The sequence below is a fragment of the Pleurodeles waltl genome, chromosome 7, assembly GCF_031143425.1.
Source record: "Pleurodeles waltl isolate 20211129_DDA chromosome 7, aPleWal1.hap1.20221129, whole genome shotgun sequence".
Taxonomy (NCBI): Eukaryota; Metazoa; Chordata; class Amphibia; order Caudata; family Salamandridae; genus Pleurodeles; species Pleurodeles waltl.
This window is the reverse complement of record NC_090446.1, coordinates 1,120,492,001-1,120,515,905: the sequence shown is the minus strand read 5'-3', so window position 1 is coordinate 1,120,515,905 and position 23,905 is coordinate 1,120,492,001. Positions and strand designations below refer to the sequence as shown.

General features: G+C 44.8%; 1 protein-coding gene across 1 annotated transcript in view; it reads left to right on the top strand.

The window, feature by feature from the left end:
- Positions 1–20,958, top strand: part of HID1 (HID1 domain containing) — a 187,022-nt gene extending 166,064 nt beyond the window's left edge. The window contains exons 16-19 of the mRNA XM_069200104.1: positions 2,872–2,952; positions 3,497–3,588; positions 15,576–15,734; positions 19,707–20,958. Coding sequence (XP_069056205.1) covers positions 2,872–2,952; positions 3,497–3,588; positions 15,576–15,734; positions 19,707–19,770 — 396 coding nt within the window. The 3' untranslated portion in view covers positions 19,771–20,958. The remainder of the gene's footprint in view (positions 1–2,871; positions 2,953–3,496; positions 3,589–15,575; positions 15,735–19,706) is intronic.
- The last annotated feature ends 2,947 nt before the right edge of the window (positions 20,959–23,905 follow it).

Genomic DNA, 23,905 nt, shown 5'->3' with positions numbered 1-23,905 from the left:
AAATGCAATCTCTACTCTTCCTACAAACCCCGCATCCTTTGCCAAATTTAAAAACTAAGTTATGCTTGCCAAAAAGTGCAAAGTACAACATGACTCATCGTGGTTTCCGGGCCTACCATGACATGGTAAATCTGTCAGCAAACACAATGCACTGAAGGTTTAAATCCGAATGCAACAGTTTTCAACACAGTGAATACATGCGCAACAGAGTGTTTTATAGTTGCACACATTTCTCTTCATACATATATTGAGCATAACAAAATACGCTTTTACATTGCCTCAGATGTTTGTTTTCCCACCCTGCTGCCATTGCCCAATCACGAGGTGGCTACGCCATGTCTTAGGTTTAGATGATGGTGACCTGGGCAAGGGAGATGGATAAGATCTGAGCTAGAGACAAAGTAAAACAGTTGGAGAGAAAGTGTGTGATGGAGCATGATTGGGTGATTGCTGACCTTAGGGGAGAGAAGAGCTCTGATGGGTACATTTTTAAGGTATAAAGAGAGTCTTTTGTGAGAGCTGAAAGGAGGGGAGAGAGTATGACAAGGGCCTAAAAATACCGTGTGAGAGCAGACCTTGGAAGAAAGTGATGGTCCAATGAGAGAGGAGTAGGTGCCTGATTAACAGGAGACCGAGTGTTTGGAGAGAGCAGAAAGCAAGGAGATAACATTGCTAAGATAAAGAAGACACCTAGGTGAGAGTTGACCTAAAACAGGAAAAAGAAAACTGTGATGATCTGTTTCTATGGAGGAAAGGTAAAGACTTCGCCTATTTGAGAAAGGACATACTGAAAGATGACATATGGATAAGAACTGACGGTAAGTGAAGATGCTGAACAGTAGGACAGAAGGTGACTTGCAGTGAAAAGACACGTGGGTGAGTGGTGAGGAGAAATCAAAACAATGAAATAATTACTTCAAGAGAGCAGGCTTCAGAGTGAGAATTGGTTGGGGGAGAGCTGGCTTGGGTATAGAAGACAAATGGGTGAGAGCTTACCTTATTCAAGGACGTCAAGGAAGAGCCTAAAGAGAGTGTAGATAACGACTTGAAATGGAGAAAGGTTGGGTAGGAGATGACCTGCAGGATGGCCTGAAAATGAAATATCTGTCAGTGACCGTTCTTACAAGTGAACTATATTCTCTTGCCTCACTCACCCCAAAGCACTCTAGGCCCTTCTGTACCCCACACTCTCCCTACATGGAATTCCCCCACTTCTCTTCCTGCTAACCCACTTTACTGTTCAGACCCTTCTGTACCTCCTCAAGCTTTCCATATGGAATTGTCTCTACCACATCCCCCCTGCAAGCAGCCCACTCATCTCTTAGTGAAGTCTGGAATGTTATAGTATCCATAAATCCTCTATATCACTGCAGCCTTGAGCAGCACTTCTGCTTTTCACTTTCAGGTCTCTCCATAATTTACTATCCAGACTTTAAACCTGTTGTTACTGAGACACTGAAGGAAACCCACGCACACAGGGTCATTTTGGGTCATGGGCACTCATCATGTGATTGGTGCTATCTTTAGAACAGAAGGGACCCATAAAAAAGCTTTGAAATATGGTGAGAAGTTGCTCTTCACTGCCTAAGGTCTCAAGCTAATGTTTTCCATGGCTATTGTTTTTGCACAAGAAGCAGAGAGGGCACATACTTCTTTTGCATCTCATGATTGAGCTGGTCTTCTACAAAAGGTTGGGGGATAAGAAGTGATTCAAAATCCTGACCATCCAGGTTATCACTAAATAGGGGCAAGACATTGTGTGGAGCAATGCTAGAGAAGCTTGAGCTATAAAATGTTGAAAGAAGTTTGGGCCATGGGACAGTTAGAAATAAAGGAATCCGAGCTTGGGTCTGAGATGGAGCGGAAGTACAGAGCAAGGGATAGTGAAACATGACATGTGAATAGGTTCAGTGCTTGGAATTGTGAGATGAGAATAAGATTTAGGTTCTGTGAGGGTAAGGCGGGAAAGAGGTTCATATTTTGAGACCACGAAATGAAGAAATGGTTTTGAACTTGGGATGATGTGGTATGTAGGAGGATTAGAATGAGAGATGAATTGGAGCCATTGTCTTTAGATTGGTGACATATGGAAGGAGGGGCGATGAATGTGCGTATTGAGTTGTGTTTCGCTTTCTGGTTGTAATTAGAGATTTATTTTTTCACTGGGCACTACATCCAAGATGGTAGGTAGATGGAAAATGGAAGGGGGCGTCTGGATGAAAAAACAAACAAACTGGCAGGCCTTTGGTTTCCATTTTTTTAAACAGGGTGTTTTTTTTTTTTACTGTTTTCGGACGGTGGGCTGATCGTTTGAGTCTGTTTTGATGTTGGTAAGTGAACTATTTCAGAGATGTGGAGCAGCACAGACACTTTCTTCCACCAGTCTTGATTTCATGGTGGTGGAAATGACCAGAACAATGGCTTAGCAACATGTGAGGGTTGGGCATTACCAAGCCATCTGGAGATATTGTGGGTGTTGCAGCGTATCTCATGTTTTATGAATGTAGATCTAGGCTGTCATTGGAGGTGCTTCAGGACAGGTGCTTGTGTTTTCATATTGAAGATTTGTCCTGTGTGCATATTTGTGGCAGTCAGTACTTTTGTGAAGTAACCCAGGATCAGCCTGCCCAAAAGGGTATTGCCATCTCATCACAGTGGTATAGAATGCCGACCTTGAAAAAGGAAGGTCAGTGTTTCGTTGAGGGATAATTTGTGACCTGAGTTTTGTGAGCCTTTGCTGCTGTAAGTGATCTTCTCATTAAAGATTGTACCAAGATCTGGGGCCATAACATGTAACAGGAAGAGAGCTCTATGGTTTAATTGTATGTTGTAGAATTTCTCCTTGTCCAACCTTTTTATTTTATTTTATAGGAAGGTTCTCAGTCCAGGCGGGATCGTCGACGGCTCTCCAGTGTGTCCTCCAGTACACAGTGGAATCCCACACCTGACTGGGTGAGTGTTGGATGCAGACAGGGCTTAAAGGGACTGACAGCACTGGAGAGAAGAGAGAGAGAAAGAGAGAGAGAGTGTGTGTGTGTGTGTGTGTGTCTGTGTGTGTTGGTGTGCATGCACATGCTGACTTTTAGGATTCCAGGCTAGAGGCATTTAAGTGTGGCATGGGTAAAGCTGAGGCCACTAGGTTTATTTGAATCTGACTAATATGTAAACTAATGTAAGGGATTCTTAATCTGGTTAGCCTTGTTTGCAAACCCTGTGCCTTAGCCTTAACTGTGTTTCTCCCCTCTTGTGCAAAGCTTGACTTTTCCAAGTTGTGATTCTTACCTCATACATTGAGCTTTTACTTTTCTGCCTTGTGGTGATCTGTGATGCCTCTGCCTCGTGTTGACTTGTGATGCCTGTCGCAGGGCACAAAGCTGCATTTTCCTGGATCTAGGATCTTGTGTGTAGGGATGCAGGATCTGTTAGCCTCATGTGGATGAAATCTATAACTCTGGAGAAAAAAGAAGGAATTGATTTGATGACCTTTGCCCTGCAGGTGATGTCTTGGAAGGCAAAGCTTCCCCTGCAAACAATCATGAGGCTGTTACAAGTGCTGGTGCCACAAGTTGAGAAGATCTGCATAGACAAGTAAGTGTGTGTCTTCATAGGCGGTAGAAGGCATGGGAAGAATTTTCAATACATCTTTCAAAGTCAAGATGCACCTCACCTGTTTTGAAAGACTAAGACATTGGGGAGCAAAGATTGATGCAGTGCTCAATCATCTAGACGTCACCAGTTGGACCTTTTACCCTTGTATTGCCTTGTACGTTTACAGTTCTGCTTTGCTCTATTATGTAGAAATGATCCCACACCAGCACCTGCCCTAGACAGCTGTGGCACACAGTTTTCCATAAAGTATATTGCAGGGGCCAAATATATTTTCTGATATTTTAGGCACCTTTGCCACTGGTAAAGCATGTAGGGCAACCAAAAATAAAATTGCCTGCACCCAGCCTGGCAATTTCGAGAGGTTAAATAAAGAAACAAAAGCCCAGTGGATTAATAATTATTTTTCATTTACTAGAGCAAATGCAGGGTTGAACATACTTAGCGACATTCATTTTCATATCAAGCTCAGAATCTAGAGTAAACCCCAGTGAGCGAACAGCAGCATCTGTCATTCTGGAGGAAAGAGTAGCGAGCCAAGACTGGATAGGCAATCCCATTGGGAAGGATGTAAGCAAAGGAATTTCCATTTTGGATGGATTTAACTTTATGTAGTGGAGAAACAAATGGTAGGGTACATGAATGACACGGATATATAATTGGGTGTCTTTGTTGTTCCCCCAGCTGCTCTACACTCAAGTTAATACTGGAGGTAGGAAATCCCTAAGGGACTCAAAAGAGCACAACATGCTCTGCCTGAACTACCTTGATTCTACCTTACTGAAAAAGGATAAACACTTTGGAACAGCCCTGCAAAACGAGTTCAAAAGCAATGCAGCACTTTGGCCATTAGCAAAACTTGTGGATCAATTGAAGGCTTTATATCCAAATAAATGGCTGATCATAGTCATCTCAATAGGAGACTGAACAAAAGTCTTGGGTAGAAGGAGGAGACTTAATCACCAGTTCTTGAGGATGGGTTCAAAACTCTCAGGTCTTACATGATAATTCAACATCTTTGATGCTTGGCATTCTTATGTCGCTTGCTTAGGCTGTCTGCATGGTCACTGGGCTCTGTTGACATCTACGGCTTTGCAGGCGAAGCATCTGAGTTCCTATGTGGTGAAGGAGGAAAATAGAGCAGGAGCCTTACAGTGGGCTCAATACTTTATCAGGTAGAGGCATGAACAGAGAAACATGGATGCTGTTGTGATACCAGCCCAATATTGCACTGAATCAGTGAGCATAGCTAGTAAGCCCAGCCTTCTTGAGGGGGCTTTGAAGGGTTATCCCCAAGAGAGTATTGAAAACATCAAGAGCAAATGGTGCACCCTACAGCAGAATGTAATAGATATATTGGTTCCAAAGCTATAGATCTTACAAGCAGTTTTGAAGAGAAATCTATTAAATATTCCTATTCCCAATTAGTTAAACTGCTACAGGCAAGCCAGTTTCCACAAGCTAAAGCATGTAGATGACTATAGGCCGCTGTTTTAAAATGTAGCAGTATGGAAAGCACCGGATATAAGCCAGTATAATCTTAGCATGTAAACCACAATCTCTTCTTAGGTTTGATAATGTCCCTGTATGAAAAGCACCACAGTGTGGTCTTTTTCACAGTGCCCCAGTATGTGACATGTAGCACATCCAGGCCAGTATTTCTCCAGTGTGGCCAGCACTATATCTAGCCAGAAATAATAATTTCTAAAACACCATTCTTAAGGTCATTGGCAATAATGACCCTTTATTTAACCCCCTACCAATTCACTGGGCTGAAATCCACAGTTGACCGGTATTTAAAGTACCATTCACAAGGCATTATCCTCAAAGCCCGAGTATGTAAACAAATATCCTTGTCTGCGGTGCTACAGTATATTAAGCAATGTCTGCAGACCAGTGCCTGGAGCAATACAATACCCAAAAAGGTGTCTGCAATGCCACAGCGCGATAACACTATCCCCAGACCAGTATCTGCATTGTCACAGTATGTTGAGCACTATCCCCAGACCAGTATCTGCATTGTCACAGAATGTTGAGCACTATCCCCAGACTAGTATCTGCATTGTCACAGAATGTTGAGCACTATCCCCAGACTAGTATCTGCATTGTCACAGTATGTTGAGCACTATTCCCAGACGAGTATCTGCATTGTCACAGTATGTTGAGCACTATTCCCAGACGAGTATCTGCATTGTCACAGTATGTTGAGCACTGTCCCCAGAACAGTATCTGCATTGTCACAGTATATTGAGCACTATGCATAGACCAGTATCTGCATTGTCACAGTATGTTGAGCACTATGCACAGACCAGTATCTGCATTGTCACAGTATGTTGAGCACTATGCACAGACCAGTATCTGCATTGTCACAGTATGTTGAGCACTAGCCACAGACCAGTATCTGCATTTTCACAGTATGTTGAGCACTATCCACAGACCAGTATCACTATTGTCACAGTATGTTGAGCACTATTCCCAGACTAGTATCTGCAATGTCCCAGTATGTTGAGCACTATCCCCGGACCAGTGTCTGCATTGTCACAGTATGTTGAGCACAATTCCCGGACTAGTATCTGCATTGTCACAGTATGTTGAGCACTATCTCCAGACCAAAATCCGCATTGTCACAGTATGTTGAGCAATATTCCCAGACTAGTATCTGCATTGTCACAGTATGTTGAGCACTATCCCCAGACCAGTATCTGCATTGTCACAGTATGTTGAGCATTAGCCACAGACCAGTATCTGCATTTTCACAGTATGTTGAGCACTACGCACAGACCAGTATCTGCATTGTCACAGTATGTTGAGCACTATGCACAGACCAGTATCTGCATTGTCACAGTATGTTGAGCACTATGCACAGACCAGTATCTGCATTGTCACAGTATGTTGAGCACTAGCCACAGACCAGTATCTGCATTTTCACAGTATGTTGAGCACTATCCACAGACCAGTATCTGCATTTTCACAGTATGTTGAGAACTATCCACAGACCAGTATCTGCATTGTCACAGTATGTTGAGCACTATGCACAGACCAGTATCTGCATTCACAGTATGTTGAGCACTATGCACAGACCAGTATCTGCATTGTCACAGTATGTTGAGTGCTGTCCTCACGTATTTGTCTGCCACACTATGATGAGCACTCTCTCCATACTGGTGTCTTCAATACCACAGAAAGTCAAGCACTCAGAGGACAGTGTCTGCAGTACCACAGTATGCTGAACACTACCCACAGACCTGTGTCTTCAATTCCACAGTATGTTAAGCACAGTCACAGACTGGTCTTCACAGTGCCATAGTATGCTGAGCACTGTCCGCACATTTGTGTCTGCAATGCCATAATATGTTAAGCGCTGTCACTGACCGGTACCTGCAGCGGCACAATCTGTCAAGATGGTACGCACTATCAGAGACCGGTATCTGCAGTGCCACAGTATGTTGAGCACTGTCTGCACCACTGTGTATGCAGTTCCACGTGTTGTGAAAGCACGATCACAGACTAAATCGCAGTATTTTAAGCCCTTTCCCAAGACCAATATATACAGTGCCACAGTATGTTGAGCACGATCTCCAGGCTGGTGTATGTAATGCCACAGTATGTTAAGCACTTACAGACAGGTTTGTGCAGTGCCTCAGTATGTTAAGATGATAAACACTATCACATGCCAGTATCTGCAGTCCACAGTATGTAGAGCACTGTCACCGGTATCTGGGCCCCTGCAGTATGTTAAGGATTATCCCCAGACAATATCTGCAGTGCCTCAGTTTGCTAAGCATTATCCCCCGACTAGAATGTGCAGTGCTACAGTATGTTGAGCAATATCCCTAAACCTGTGTCTGCAGTTCCACAGTTTAAGCACTATCTACAGACCTATAACTGCAGTGCTACAGTATGTTAGCACTAACCTGCTACCAGCAAATGCAGTGCCACAGTATGTTAAGCACCAGCTCCAGAATGGTGTCTGCAATACCACAGTATGTCAAGCTCTCATATACTGGTATCTGCAGTGCCACAGTATGTTTTTCACTGTCCGTATACTGGTGTCTGCAGAGCCACAATATGTTAAGCACCATCTCCAGACTGGTGTCTGCAATACCACAGTATGTCAAGCTCTCACATACTGGTATCTGCTGTGCCACAGTATGCTCAGAACAGTCTGCATACCTGTGCCTGCAGAAGCACAGTATGTTGAGAACTGTCACCGGCATGTGTGGAGCCACAGTACGTTAAGGATTATTCCCAGACAATATCTACAGTGCGACAGTATGTTAAGCACTATCCTGGGGCAGTACCACAAACACCACTTTGCTCACTGCCCTCTGGTCCTGTCCCTACCTCTCTTGAAAGGACTTCATCTGCTTCCTGTGCGCGGTGTGCGCAGCCTGCCTTATTGTAAGAGTACTTACATCTCATTTACTGATTGCCTCTTGTCTTGTCTCCCTCTTCGTCCTTTCTTCCCCTCTGTTGCTTATCTTTCTCCCTTTTCTTTTCTACTAATTACTTCTAATTCCCTTTCTATCTGTATCTGACTTTTTTTCTTATGCTTTGCCTTCTTTCTCTGCATTTCCCTTTTCTCTTACAATTGTTTCTGATCTATTCACTCCTCCCCTCAGTTACTCTTTGTATGCTGTCTAGGCCCCCTCCCGCCCCCTTCCTCTATCTTCGTCTTATAACTGTTTTTCTGCAACTTTTTTCTTCAGTATCTTTCCATTACTCTTACATAAGCCCTTTATTCCCCTTCTTTGTCTCGGTCTCTATTTTCCTTTTGCCTCTGCTTCTCCCTTTATATTTTCACAGGAAGATAACATAATTTAATTTTGAGGTTAGAATATTTGGGAATTTCCTGCTTAATCTGAGTGTTGGCATAAATGAGACCACAACGTGAAATCTCATGAGCCAAGCTGCTGCAGAAGGTTGAGAGATGGGGAGTGTGGAACCAGGACTGGTTTTAGTGTGGTGGTGCCCGATGCAACAACGGTTTTGGCACCCCATGTCCTCCTACTCCATGAATACCCTCACTACCACCCTCTAACATAGCCCCTCATCTCTCCGTAGCCCCTCTCGAACATGCATTTAATTTGTTTTATAGCGCTACTCATAGCAGTGTATGGAGTCAGACCACTACATCACGCACATACTACACTGAGACAATAAATCATGCATGTGTAAATCAATCTATAGGAAATGTTACATAAGACAATGAGAATTACAAGGTGTGGGAGACACAGGTCATCCATACTAGTAAGCAGAATATTTTAACAGTGTTTGGTCTGGAGAAGCACAAACTCGGGATTTAAAATGTACCACAGTGGTTGGGGTTGCCTTTTCCAATAAGAATTTATTTCTGTGCATACAAACCCTTTTTAGAAACTTTACGATAATTCAAGACTGGAGAAAAACATAACGTTCTAACCTATGCCATGCAGATTCCATGCAGCTCTTTGATGACAGTTCATAGGTCAAATGCAATATGAGGATTGTAACTTATTAACTGCAAGTAACAAAAGAACCTATGTGACAAAAGCAGTAACCCCTTGAGCTAGCCACATAAAACAGTTCTGCGATCTGTATGGTACAAATTCTTTGCAGCAGCCATATTAACCTTCTGCACTACTTTATGATGAGGCAAAACTGTCACTAGACAAAACTCTGATCTCTCTCCAGCAGGAAAATCACCAGAGTTATATTGACCTTATTTTTCTTGTTGCCTCAAAACTGCTGGACACACAAGGAACTGTGCAGCAGATGCTTATAAACCCATTAGTTATTTCTAAACAAAGCACCTTCCAAGCTCAGCTTCAGGTGCGGCTGCACTGGTTGCACTGCCGTAAAGCCGGCCCTGTATAGAAGTGATCGTGTCTCAACATTTACAATGCAAGCTGCAGTGCGGCACAGGCTAGCAAAGAATCTGCAGTGTTTTCTTAAGAGTTGAATAGGCCGTTGCTCCAGTTCTGCACCTATGTCCCATCCCACAGCCTGCTGGTAATTCCCCCAGTATGCCAGTGGCCCATCTCCCTGCCGATTATAAGACCTAATGCAGTGTTTCCCAGCGTTTTGGCTTCTGTGGACCCCTACTTCATCGTTTCTGGAACCCAGGGACCCCCACTGAATCATTATTGGATTCTGGGGACACTGAGCCATTACTGGATGCCAGGGACCCAGGCCTAAACATTGTTGATGATTTGAACCACAAAACAATATACAAAAAATACAGAAACAAGCATTCCATCAAGCACATACACGAATGATAACACATTTTATTTAACTTACAAGCAAGTAAAATAAAACAGCAAACATTTTAATGTTAATAGGAAGGCTGGACTTTTTGGCACCTGTAGGTGAGGGCATTCCAAAATATGGCTGTTACTTTCAGATCTGATATGCAGTTTTGTATCCTTTTCTCATCACTGGGTGTTCCTGGGACCCCTAGTGTGACTACATGTTTTTAATATATCTAAAATAGGATACCTTTTTCCTTCTTGTCCCATGTTACAGGTCTTTGGATCATTCATTAGTCCCTGGCTATGCTGTATTATGCTGATCAAGATTTGCTTAATGCTATATTGCCATTAGATTGGTCTCTACCTAGCTCTGCCACCCTTTAAATACCTATATATATTTGTTCTCATACATTAATATATCTGATGGCTTTCTATTATCTTGGAAGTGCTTCCCTAGGTGTACTTATTTCAGCAGGCACGGACAGTAAATCCCTTGGAGTCTCCGTCAGTGGTTACTATGTGAGCTAAGTTCATCAGGATTGTGCTGCGAGTCCCTTCCTGATTGAACCAGCAGATCCACGTTGGGCTTACTTCATTGGCTTGCGCCATAAATCCCTTACAGAATGAACCTTCTGCACGGTGTGCTTACTCCATCAGGCTTTGCCTCTGAGTCCCTTACTCCTCGAACCAGTGGCTTCACAGTGTACTTACTTCATCAGGCTTGCGCTGTGAAGCCCTTACTGCCGAACCAGTGGGTTCATGGTGTGCCTACTTTATCAGTAAGGGACACTGAGTCCCTCACTGCTAGAGCCAGGGGCTTCCATGCATGCTTATGTCTGAGTCTCTCTGAATCCTTTACAAACTTTAAAAAAATAAAAAAAAATGTTTTTTTATTGTTTTATGAGAAACAAGGAACAGTCATAAACATTATCATGTCACAACTACACAGCACCTACTCAGAGCAAGTTCAGTCACCCACACCTCCCCCCAGCGAATGTTGAAACAGCTGCATTCATACTGGTAATGCCGTGTACGGTCACTGGGTATGCAGGTTATAGCTTCCTTAACTTCCTCCCCACCCCCATATACCAAGTAATGCAAGCTTGGGTTGCAATGTTATTTGTTTCCCAATCGCTTCCTACAGTGATTTGGTGACTGCCTCCCAAAAGAGGCGTACAGTCGGGCAAAGCCACAGCATGTGCGTGAGTGTGCTGTCCATCCCACATCTCCGAAGGCACTGTGTATCCCCCACCTTCCCCATTTTATGTAGCAGTGTCCTCATGTAATACGTTCTATGAAGGATCTTCAATTGGACAAGGGCAAAATGCGCCTTGATCGCCGCTTCTGCAGTGCTGTTTGCCAGTCTTCCTCATCCATTTTACCCATTCATTTCATCTTGTTCTCAGCAACCCTGCTCATCATTGGTCCCCGCGTATTCCTCATTAACGTCCCGTATGTCAACGAGATAGACTTTCTGCAAATATGCCCACTGCAGGAGGCTGGCCTGGGTTGTAGTGGGTACCTTATACCAGGTCCAGTTATCCCTTATTAGTGAAATCTAGGCCGTGTCTAGAAGCCAGGCTGTCTAGAGGTAGCTGTAGGCAGAGCAGCCAAGACTGAACTAGGAGACATGCAAAGTTCTTGCAGTACCGCTGTAGTCACACAGTGCTTACACACAAGAAAAGACAATACTCAGTGTTACCAAAAATAAAGGTACTTTATTTTAGTGACACAAGGCCAAATATATCTTAGAGGCTATACTCCCTTAGGAGGTAAGAGTTATACACAACATATACACTAGTAACCAAAGTCAGGTAAGTAAACTGTCATAGTGCAAATCGTGAAAATCACCATAGATCACATCGAGCCTAGGGGGGACACAAACCATATAATAAAATAGTGGAATGCGAATGTTGGTTTCCCATCTAGGCAAGAGTAGTGTGTAGAGGGGCTCTGGGAGTGTAAGAAAACACCAAAGGTAAGTGAAGTACCCCACCCCAGAGCCCAGGAAAACAGGAGTAAAGTACAGCAAGTTTCCTAGGTGTCATGATAAAGAATTATGCAAAAACCAAGTAAGACTGCAAGACACCAATGATGGATTCCTGGATCTGAAGACCTGCAGAGAGAGGAGACCAAGTCCAAGAACAGCTGAAGAGTTCAGGAAGAACAGGAGCCCCTGCTAACCCGGATGAAGGTGCAAAAGTGGATTCTCCGGTTAGAGGAAAAAGTCAGAGATGCACCAAAGAAGACAGTTGCGGGTGTCCCACTTTGAGTAGAAGAATGCAGGCTGGTTTTCGTTGTTGGATGCTACCAACAAGCCTTGGCTCACACAAAAGACGCGTTTGGCGGGAAAAGGCGCTACCTGGACCCAGGAGGGACCTGGGGTCTCAACTCGGACTGAGGAGACAGAGGGAGCTCTCAGTACTTTGGAGAGCCGTCAGAAGACCAGGCCAGCACCCACAGGAGTCCCAGTACACAGGGACAAAGGAGTTGCAAATCGCGGTCAACGCAGCACTGCACAAAGGGATCCCATGCCGCCGTAGAACAACCCGGGGAGCTGAGCGTAGCAGGATAGAGTGCTGGGGACCTGGGCTATGCTGTGCACAAAGGATTCCTTGGAGAAGCGCACAGAAGCCCTAGGAGCTGCAAAACACGCAGTGCACAGGGGTACAGTCTGGCTCGGGGAGGCAAGCTCTTACCAACACCAAATTTGGACATTTGGACCCTTGGACAGTCTGCGTCACTTCGGTCCACCACCTGTGTTCCAGGATCCATGCTCGTCATCAGGAGAGGGGACCCAGAGTACTGGTCGTCGCTGCAGAGAGGTGCCTGCTTCAGCAGACAAGTGACTCTGTCACTCCACGAGAGATTCCTTCGGTCCTTCTGGTGCAGGATGAAGACAGGCAGTCCTCTGAGTGTGCACGACCTGGAAACTGTTGCAGTTGCTGGCAGGAGCTGAAGTTACAGAGTTGCAGTAGCCGTCTTGGATACTTTGTTGCAGTTGTAGAGTTCCTGGAGCAGTTCTGCGGTTGATCCAATGGTAGAAGGGGAAGCAGAGGTTGCAGAGGATTCCTGCTGTAGTCTTGCAAAACCGAATTTGAGGAAACACCCAGGGGAGAGACCCTAAATAGCCCTAAGAGGGGGATTGGTCACCTAACCAGGTAAGCACGTATCAGGAGGGGTCTCTGACATGATGGCAGAACCCAGGGACACTCTGGAGGAGCTCTGGGCACCACCCATGGGGTGGTGATGGACAGGGAATTGGTCACTCCCCTTTCCTTTGTCCAGTTTCACGCCCGAGCAGGGACTGGGGGTCGCTGAACCAGTGTAGTTTGGCTTATGCAAGGAGGGCACCATCTGTGCACTTCAAAGCATTTCCAGAGGGTCTGGGAGGATACCCCTCCTATGCCTGTAACACCTATTTCCAAAGGGAGAGGGTGTAATGCCCCTCTCCTAAAGGAAATGCATTGTTCTACCTTCCTGGGATTGAGCTGCTCAAGCCCCAGGAGGGCAGAAGCCTGTCTGTGAGGTGACAGCAGCTGGGGCTTCAGTGGAAACCTCAGAGAGCTGGTTTGGCAGTACTGGGGGTCATGGTGGAGCCCCCAGGGTGCATGGAATTGGCCCCCCAATACCAGAATCAGATTGGGGGTACAATTTCTCAATCTTAAACACCTCATATAGCCAAAATTCGGGGTTACCATTGTGAAGCTACATAAATGTTTTGACATATATGTAGTGCACGCTTATAATGGTATCCCCGCACTCACGAAGTCCAGGAAATTGGGCCTGGATGATGTGGGGGCACCTCTGCTAGTGCAGGGGTGCCCTCACACACAGGTACTGTGCACCTAACCTTCAGGGTCTGAAGGGTAGATATATAGGTGACTTATAAGTGACCTGGTGCAGTGAAAATGGCTGTGAAATAGTGCTGCAATGGCAGTCCTGAAGAAGTGTTTGTGTGAGCTCCTTAAGGGTGGCAAAAGAAGTGCTGCAGCCCGTAAGGATCTCCTGGAACCCCAATGCCCTGGTTACCTAGGTACCATATACTAGGGACTTATAAGGGGGATCCAGTTTGCCTATCTGGAGGGAAATATGTAGTCACTAGACTATAGTGACAGATTTGGAAACAGAGAGAGCATAAGCACTGGAGTTCTGATTAGCAGGACTCCAGTGACAGACAAGCATACTGACAAAACAGTAAAACATACTGACATGTAGGCCACAAACCATAAGCACTGGGGTCCTGGCTAGCAGGGTCCCAGTGACACAGTAAAAAACACACTGACAGGCAGAAATTGGGGGTAACATGCCAAGAAAGATGGTACTTTCCTACACCCATTCAGTAGCGAATCCTTTAAAAGCTTAAGACTAAAGCTTTCATGCCTCTGCTTGCTTCATCAGGCTTGTGTGGCGAATCCTTTAGAGTTTGCTCGCTTGGCTGGTTCCTTAGGATTTGCAATATTTGTGCCCCTGAGGTTTTAGGGCTTCCACAGCAAGAATATTCACTCCTTCAACGGCTCCGGTCTGCATCCTTAACGGCCTGTTCAAAAGGTTCCCCTGTACTTGTGCACCTGGCTAAGGACGGGAATCCGACCCACAAACTGCATATTAATTATGGCATAGGACCAAATTGTGCTGCAAGGGTTGCTGAATTATGGAGCTTAAAAAAGGCGAACGAACTATGCTGCTTATTATACAACTAAATTCAGTCTGTGAAATGTTCTATCACTTTTATCCCAGCTTCTGCGACATTTTTATAGACATAAGTAACATAAAACAGATCCCAGTGCTGATAGTTATAAAGTAATGAGAGGTTTTGAAAGAAAAAAACACGCAGATGGCATAGAACGTTTAATTTACCAGCAGTTACAGCCCTCTTGCAATAAAACAGTCATATTTATTTTAAATATTATAGCTATGTTTCAAAAAGTACTGTTTATTTTGTATTATTGTTGAGGGTGGCTGAAAGTGCAGATGTTGAAAGAAAAAGCCCCGCTGGCTAGCATTATGTAGATGTTTTTTTTATCTGAGTACCTCCTTACGCTCTTTAAAAACATGTAAAATATTTGAGATTTCGCTGTATGTTGACTTTTCCCTTGGGAATCAAGATACTGAATTTACAATATTGTGATGCACACGCCTTCTTTGTTAAACACTTTAAAGTGGTACTTAATACTCAGTATAAGCAAATAACTATGATATAGCCCAATATGAAATATTTATAAGGGCAACACCGTTTATATATGTGAGTCAGTTTTGCAGTGTTTATGAGATCAGCATTGCCATGCGAACTTGATTGTATAAAGTGCTTTATCAAAATATGGATCATTTCCTCTGTCCCCTTTAAATATCTATAAAACATTGCATTTTGTTTCTTGTTTGGTTAAGCAACACGTCTTCATATCCAGCAGAAGGCACGTGGTGGGGGTGGCATTAACACCACTTGGAGGGATACTTTTATCTCTTCAAAGTCTAGATTTAGCGGTCAACCTATGACAGGTGGGTAGGGGACTGTCCACCCATTGGTAGAAGCTGCACTGTATGCCACGTGACATTTCTTTGTAACATTGTGCCTGTCTTTGCTACAAATATTTTTGCCTTGCTGAAATCAGCAGCAGTTAGAGGAGTTGAGGAAATTTGTAGCAAGTGTATCATAAACCCTAGTAATAAAGATTTGGAGATGCTGAAAATTTTAAGTGAGCATTATTATGATCTCTTCATTGTATGCTGTGTCTGCAGGGGCCTGACGGATGAGTCGGAGATACTCAAGTTCCTGCAGCATGGGACGCTAGTCGGGTTACTGCCAGTACCACACCCCATCTTGATTCGCAAGTACCAGGCTAACTCTGGCACCGCCATGTGGTTCCGCACCTACATGTGGGGCGTCATTTATCTAAGGTAAGATCTTGTATTCCCGGTTCTGGCAGGGATGCATTTGTTTGGACACAGAATCAAAATGTGAGCTCTAATGCAGTGGGCCAGGTGTACTAAGCAATTTTGAGTTTTGATTCTCAAAATCACATAGTTTGTGAACGCAAAATGGCTATTTCAAATGTGCAAGTTGAAAACTTTTTTCCGACTAGTAAAATGGGGTTTGTAACCCAAACCAAATTGCAGTTTGAAAGGGGTGCAAAAGAAACGTTCCTTCCAAAATGCAGTATATCTATAGTTTGTGACCACAGTTGCATTCCATTCGACAGCTATGACACATCAAAGGAGCTGGTAACTGATTTGCAAAGGGGAATCATATTGGCAGCCTTGAAAAAGCAGGCTGTGTTTCTAATGGACCACTGCCTGCGCTCCCTGAATTTGTTTTTCCAAACAGAAAACTTGTATTTTTGTAAAGCAACACTGGTTCCTTTAAGGAGCATGGGCTGCAGTAAAAAAAAAGTTTTCAGTTTGAAAATGCAAACATGCGGATGGTGGACTGCTGTTCCTTACAGAGTGCCATTTCTGTGTTTTTATCTAGTCAAAAGGGTCTCAAATTGTGACCTGCCTGCTTAGTATTCAGTAAGAAATTCATTCTGTGATACCCCGCAAATAGTGATTTTGCTAATCAACCTAATAGTAAATAGATTGGTCTGCAAAACTAGATATGAGTCGCAAAAAGTTAATGTGCAATTTGCAACCTATATCTTATTGCATCTTTCTCAAAGTGTTTTCCTTTAGGGGCACACTTTGTGCTGTAGGACTACACATCATTTAAGAGGACGTAGAGGTGGGGTAACCGCTTAAAGTGTCTGTCTTTCAGCTTAACCCTGCAAACAGCAGCACCCTATTTATAGAGACAGGGACTCATACAAGTGTCTCAAGGAAAGCAGTCTCCTTTTATATATTTTGTCTGTCTCCTACTTCTTGCTGGAGTAGCACAATGGATAGCAGTTGTGACCACTGAGAAACACAGATTGTTTGGCTGGGGAGTGCACCAAAATTGTACTACTACCCATAGTGGAAGGTGTCTCCTGCCTCAGGCTTTCATGGATTGAATATTGAGGCAGCTGATTGGAATACTGGGGCATATGCCTTTTTACCCACACACCTGAACCTCTGGGTAAAATGTGTTCATTCCCTGGTAACTGTGTAATGTGATTGTATTATGTATTGAATAAACGCACCACAAGATTGATTCTCTTAGAGAAAGTAACACAGATAGCTCAAGAGAAAACCTACACAACATTAGAGTTAGAACTATTCCAGCTTCCCTGTCCATGGAGCAACCCTTTGAGCTCCCATTGTGATTTGTTGGATTGGATTGGCTGCCTAAGCACAGCAAGGCATTGTTCATCAGAGCAACAGTTTGGGGAAGCTTGGAGTGTTGGGCCTGTGAGTTCCCCAGGCACTTCCAGTGATCATTTGCTACTACCCCACGAATAAACATTTGCTTCTTGTTGGGGCTGGTGGTGAAGCTTGAATTCAAATATGGGCCCAGGCTTCCAAAGTGTCCCTGTTTCCTTCCAGGAATGGAAGTTTGTAGCATGTACTAGTTACCTTTGTGAACTTAGGAAGGGAGATTTGAAGTATTAGGATCAAGAGACAGCATGATAGGACGACGACATCCCTTTGTTGCTCCAGTAGAGTCTGGGCCTAAAACTGAGACCGTACGGAAAAGCTGGCACTGATGAAGGCCTTCACTATCTATTGTGAAGAGCGGGTGCCCTGATTGAGAGAGACAGATCCTAGGGCCAGCTCTATGATACCCTTGTCAAGTACAGCTCAATGAGAGAACTTTCCCAGTAGCCATAAGGATCCTTAACTGGAACGAATCTGAAGCATATCTGCATCATGTGCAAAATTGTTGAAGAAATGCCAGACAAGCTGCTGCTGATCCTGCTCACACACTATATACCCTATGTCAATCAGCACCTAGGTTGATAGTGTAAGCCTGTGCCCTGCAGCATGGTGATGTGTGACTGGTACTGTGACTTAGTGTCAAAGAGGAAGTGTGACTCCATTTCTGGCAGGTATTACAACCCATTTAACTTCCTGGAGTGCCCATACCTCCCAAAGCAACACAGTTTTCCTCTTCTGCAAGGTTCCCTGAAGGTCTCTTGAAAGGCTAGCATGGTTGCTGTAACCTCTGAAGACTCATGGTTCCAGAGATGTTGTGATAACAGTTTGTGTCACTCCAATTAGGATGCTTCTGTTCCCAGTACTCACCCCCCACCTCAGTGACTGCCCCTGTCTGGTGGCTGTCCTTTGACACCAAACATCTAAGTCAATGTAGGTTCCTATAGTTTCAGAATTTCCTTGAATACCAAAACCAAAGTGCCATCTTGGGACTGCACTGGGATCTACATTGAGCCCCAACTGTTGACTTTTCCTGGTACCCCTGTTATAAACAGCAGAATACTGTAGCATGTTGACTTAAGTTGTTTCCCACTTATTCCAAGACCAACCAAGTTGAAGTTTCAAGTTTATTTTTATTTATGTTACGGAACTCTGAAAGAGATCCACATAAAACAAATACTCAAAATACATATGTACTTCTGACATGAAATTACACATGTTCATTACGTTCTTCAAAATATTTAAAAGCCGCCACATGGTTAAAAAAAAACACTGTTATAAACAGAAAATACAATGAAATTAGGGAAAAAAATTAAAAACACTTTAAAAAGTTAGAAACTCTGTAACAAAACAACCAAGACCAACCAGTTACCACCCTTTTCAGTGGTTAGGATTCATTTAACCTTTTGGATGGTAGGATAGTTGGGTTTGGCCAAGATATTTCAATGTTGGCTTAGATTGACTATGCTTGAAAGTTAGAGGTAGGTTCTGCCCATTGGTTCCCATGGCACTGCCCTTGCTACCGCTGGTCTTGGGGATCATAAAGACAGGAGCAGGAAATACACAGAGAGCTGTGTACTTTCTTAAATTTCACCTTTTGTCCATTTCTTACACATCTAACAGATAGGAAGCTGATGCAGGAAAAAAGGTCAACGTGGTAATGCCATCAGGGCTAAAAGGGTGTGTGATGTCCCTTTTGCTAACCCTGCCTTTGTGGTATATGGATCTGTATGCCACAAGCTCCCATGGGCCCTGGATCGTGGGGTGCTAGAACAAAGCACCAATTTACCATAGACCAGGGGAATACATTGCTCTCACCTTGTCTCACATCTCGACGCCCAGATGTCTATAGAGTGTCCTATTTTGACTGTTTCAGCATGTACTGTATTACTGACATGAAAATAAGGGTATTCTCTATGAGCAATGTGTCCTAACGAGACTGAGTTGAAATCTCCCTAACACCTCCTGGGGTCCGGCTTCACTGCTTAAGCAGCAGTAGGAGAGCCAAGAGTAATGAAGTACGTGGACAAACTCGTTGGAGGTTAGCGCTGCTCAGGGCCACGACACCACAGTGGAAAATAACAGTTCTCACCACAGATATTGTTAAGTAACCACTCACAGCCCGATTACCCCAAGAAAAGGTTGAAGTGTGCCACGTGAGGATGCTGTGGGTGTATGAGGACAAACCTCAGTGTATGTATGTGTCCGTGCATGCCAAGTGTGCTTTCGTTTTATGAGCCTACACCATGGTGGAGGGAAAAGTTATTAGACGTGTGGGGATACCAGCGGAGGCTGTGGGTGTGTTTTTTATAAGAGATAGCCATTGAGAGCTGGTGTATGATGCCAGGCTGTGCTGGAAGTATATGCACCAGTTATGCGATGTTTGGAGGTAGGCTAGGGGTGTAGATGTGTGACATGAGTGGTGTATGAGTGAAGACCATTGGGCAGTGCGTGTTTGTTATATGTGCTGACAGTTTATGACCACTAATGTTCATATATCTCCATGATGTGTAAAGGTTGGAGACCCGGCCCACGGAGTTCCTTATTGATGGATATCTCACCCTCTCATTTTGTATCTTTTAGGAATATGGATCCCCCTATCTGGTACGACACAGATGTGAAACTGTTTGAGATTCAGCGAGTTTGAGCACTGGCCGGAGCTCTGGACGGGGAGATGGACTGTAATGGCCTGTGTGTGGCTGCCGACACTACTGTCTGTTTCCCCCATCCAACTCTGGGGTCGCGGAGCCCTGGCCATCCCTCAAGCGGGCTTGGTGTGGTGGTCACTACTTTGCACATGCCTACAGCTGCTACTACTGACCATCACCAGTCTCGCTGCTCCCTCAGCCTGGACTCTTCCACTGGTGTGCGTCTCCCCAACCCTGGCCTCCTCTGCGTCCGCCAGACTACACTCACTGCCCCACCCTGGCTGCTCACATCAACTGTGATTGAGTTGACTTGTTTATTGGTGTTGATTTTAAAACTGGACTTGGTCCTACCCCTCATGCCAAGCTACGTTTGTGGTCCTCTGGCTCGGCAGAGGGGTATTTTATTACACTGGATTGAAATGATGGATTCTTCTATATTTAGCTTTCTTGTGGGCGGCCTGGAAGAAACCGCCTGCCTCTTCGGATACCTGCAAAGATGCGCCTTCCTGATGGGATCCATGATGCAATGCGGGGTAGTCAGAGTATCCGCTAACACAGGGGCCGGGGGGGGGGGAGTTTTTGTTCCTTTCTGCACGGGTGAGGTATACCCATTAGAAACTTGCTTGTTACTCCCCGTATTCGGTTGTGCTGAGTGAAGGTCACACACTGTGTAACACTATGTACGAGTGGACCCTGAAGGCCAAGCCCTAGGTGCCACTCCCATGTTTGTTGTTTTCTGGAGGAATGCTGGGAACTATACTGTGGGTCAATGTGGGGTTTTTGCACTCCTCGGCTTGCAGTTCTCTGGGGTCTAAACTGTGCGTCAGTGTGGGCTGGTTGCACTCTTGTGCTTGCAGTGCTCTGGGGTCTAAACTGTGGGTCAGTGTGGGGTGGTCGCACTCCTCGGCTTGCAGTGCTCTGGGGTCTAAACTGTGGGTCAGTGTGGGGTGGTCGCACTCCTCGGCTTGCAGTGCTCTGGGGTCTAAACTGTGGGTCAGTGTGGGGTGGTCGCACTCCTCGGCTTGCAGTGCTCTGGGTTCCAAACCGTGGGTCACTGCCACCACGAAACTTGGCTTGGACGCTCCCACTGGCTGCTGTTACTGGTTTTATGTAGGTGTTTCCTGAAGAATCTGTCCTGTGGTAATCAGATGTAAACTATTTAATTCTATAAAGATTTATGTAGCTTTTGTTGTGTGTCGTGCCTTTTCTTGGGATGCAGGTTGTATTTACAAGCTTGTTTAGTTCTTTCCCAGACGAGTGATTGATGGATTAACGGACTTGCTGGTTTCTTCCCCATGCAGGGTGATGTGTTTACTGCTTGTGTGCCCTGTACCGGATAGGCTGTGATGGGTTTATGAAACCCTATGCTGGTAAAAACTTAATTAGCACTTGGCGCAGCACACCTGTCTTATCTGTTCTTGTTTGTCTGACAAGGGGAGCCTGACTCCAACCCGCTGCCATGTACCATAATCCATATCTCTCAGAGTGCACTGTGCCCTCCATCACAGGCCCACAGGTGTCCTGAGCACTCATATACCTGTCTATAGCTCATATTCTCCTCTGGTGTCATCAAGGCCAGTAAGCACTAACAGTGCCACTGCAGGGGGGTTTCTTGTAGTGACAATCGAGTATTGTGAGCTGTGGGTAAAAAGATCACGCACTTGTGTTTGTTTGGTGGTAAAGTGGAGTGTGGTATTTGCTAAAGGGTGTGCGCAGTGGGAATCGCAGAATAAAAGTCTGTCCAGGCAGTTGACTGGTTTTGTTTTCTTTTATGAGGGTGCCCAGTAAATTGTAATTTCGTGCACGTTTATTTAAAGGACCAGTGTTTGTTGTGCTGTTTTTTTAAGGTAAGTGTGCTTTGCTCATTTTCTTGTAAGGTTTTGCGACATGAATCGTTTTAGTGTTTCTTTTACAAACTGTTTATAGTTCTACATATACTCTTACACATGGATTATTCAAAAAGTTTATGAATGAGAGTATATAAACAATCTTGCAGTCAGTATAAAAGCGGGACAATCACAACTAATGAGGCCCAGGGCTCCATTGAAGCTGACCGAACGCTCGGCGTAGTACCGAATACTGTCTTTGTAAAAGGCTAACAGTATGTAAATATGTGCCTCGTGCAGGGGTTTCCACACATCTCGTCCGGTCGTCGAGCCATTGAAAATGTTCCCAAACATGCGGGAGGAGGTTATGAACGAGGGTGAAGGTTTGGCCTCTCAGCTGCAGATGACCGAGGAGGCAGGGCACGTGCCAGGCAGCTTATATGCTTCAACCTGGGTGGGATTGAAGCGCAGGGCCCCCCGACATGTGAATGGCACTGGCTGCCTTCTCTCACCCGTGCCACTCCAGCTGGTGAAGCAGCCATGCCTGTCCGACTGTAATGCAGGTATTTCTGTGATGCCGTCAAAAATAGTGTCAAAATGAAGAAACAAATCATTTAAGATCCAGCTCTCACACAACACCAAAACACACCTGTGCAGAGCACATACGTTTCTGCTCCTGTGAAGGCTTTTTAACGCTCAGAAAACTGTTAATTCGCAGACCAGCGTCAGAGTCGGAGTATGTGCCAAGCACCAGGCCCCAAGTAAGCACAATTTAGAAACACTTTCCTAAATGGGGGTAGCTAAACAATCGAACATGAGCACGAGAATTGCGATTTGTGAGCCTCATTGCTTCATGGAAGCCAATTGAATGATGTGGGTTTGCTTTTAAGTGAATATTATGTTATATTTAAAAAAAATCAGTGTGCTCTTACCTGTACAGGTGTTCTAGCACTAAAGGGAGAGTAAACCTACATAAAAAAGGCGATGAACCAGAAACTTTTGCGAAGAAAGCAAGGTTTTTACCTCCTTACAAAACCATAAAAGATACTGAGTTTCACACGAAGTAGCTAGTAGTGAACGCCACAGCTAGGCGCTGTGACGGGCAAAGGAAGACCTACCTTCAAGGCATTCTCACTCAAAACGTAGGAACCGCCGGTAGGGAGGATTCTGTGGATCTGCAATAGGTAGGCAGGCCCCGTAGTGTAGATAGCTCTGTGCACAGATCACAACGATTTAAAACGAATCCTGTTACACAGGCGTTGCTTTTAAAAGAGCATTACAAGTACGCCGAGTGTCGAGATACTCCGTGCTTTAAATGCAGTAACTCACTTCTTAAAGTACCTGTTTGCTCCTGAGAAGTGATGGAAGGCTCCTGAGAAGTGCAGATACTCACTTTTCAAATGAAAGAAGTGCAGGTACTCAGTACCTGACAGTACCTGTCCATTTAAAGCCCTGAAGATACTAGATTCCATGATCTCGTTCGTTGAAGATGAGTGAAAGGGCTGGGAGGAGTTAAAGTAATGGGCACAATTCAGGAGTTCAGTAGTGCGATGGACAGTGCCTAATTTGTAAAACAAAAAGTGCAGGGGCCCAAAGTTGTACCCAGACGTCCCTGCTGGTGTTGCTGAATGTAGGAGATGTCAGATACCAAGGCTACCTAGACTTGAATCCACCACATGCTTCTTTCATTCACCACAACACACTCCCACACATCTCTCTCTTTCAGGGTCATTGTTAACACCAACTTCTCCCTATGTCACTCTTCCTCCTTTTTTCCCTTTATCTTTCGCTTTCTCTCCTCTTCTGGGTCAGAGTCTGATGGTGAAAAATAAGCCTGGATCCCTATTAATGAGTGTCAGCGGACCCTTCGTGCAACCATTGGCTCAAATTAAGCACTGGCTAGGCATCTTGGAGTCACAAGTATAAGTAAAATATTGTAGGAAGAGTCAGTGTGTAGCACTTAACGGACCTGCTGGAGTCTGAGCTGCATGGGTAGCTCACTCTGTGGTCTAGGTCCCTAAGCAGCGGTCCTTCTCTGTACTACAGTACTGCTCATTCTCCCTCCAGAAAACCTCCTCATGGTCCACAAGTTCATGTCCCGCTTGTTCTTAAATGCTTCTGACTGGTAGCACTTGAGTCTGATGGGGTATCAGAGATCCCACTTATGTCCCAGACTCAGGACCTGATTTAGATCTCGGCATAGGAGCACTCCGTTACAATGGTGACGGATATCCCGTCCGCTGACATCTGAATCCTGTGAGATTTAGATTTCGGCAGAAGGGATATCCGTCACCATTGTGATGGGATA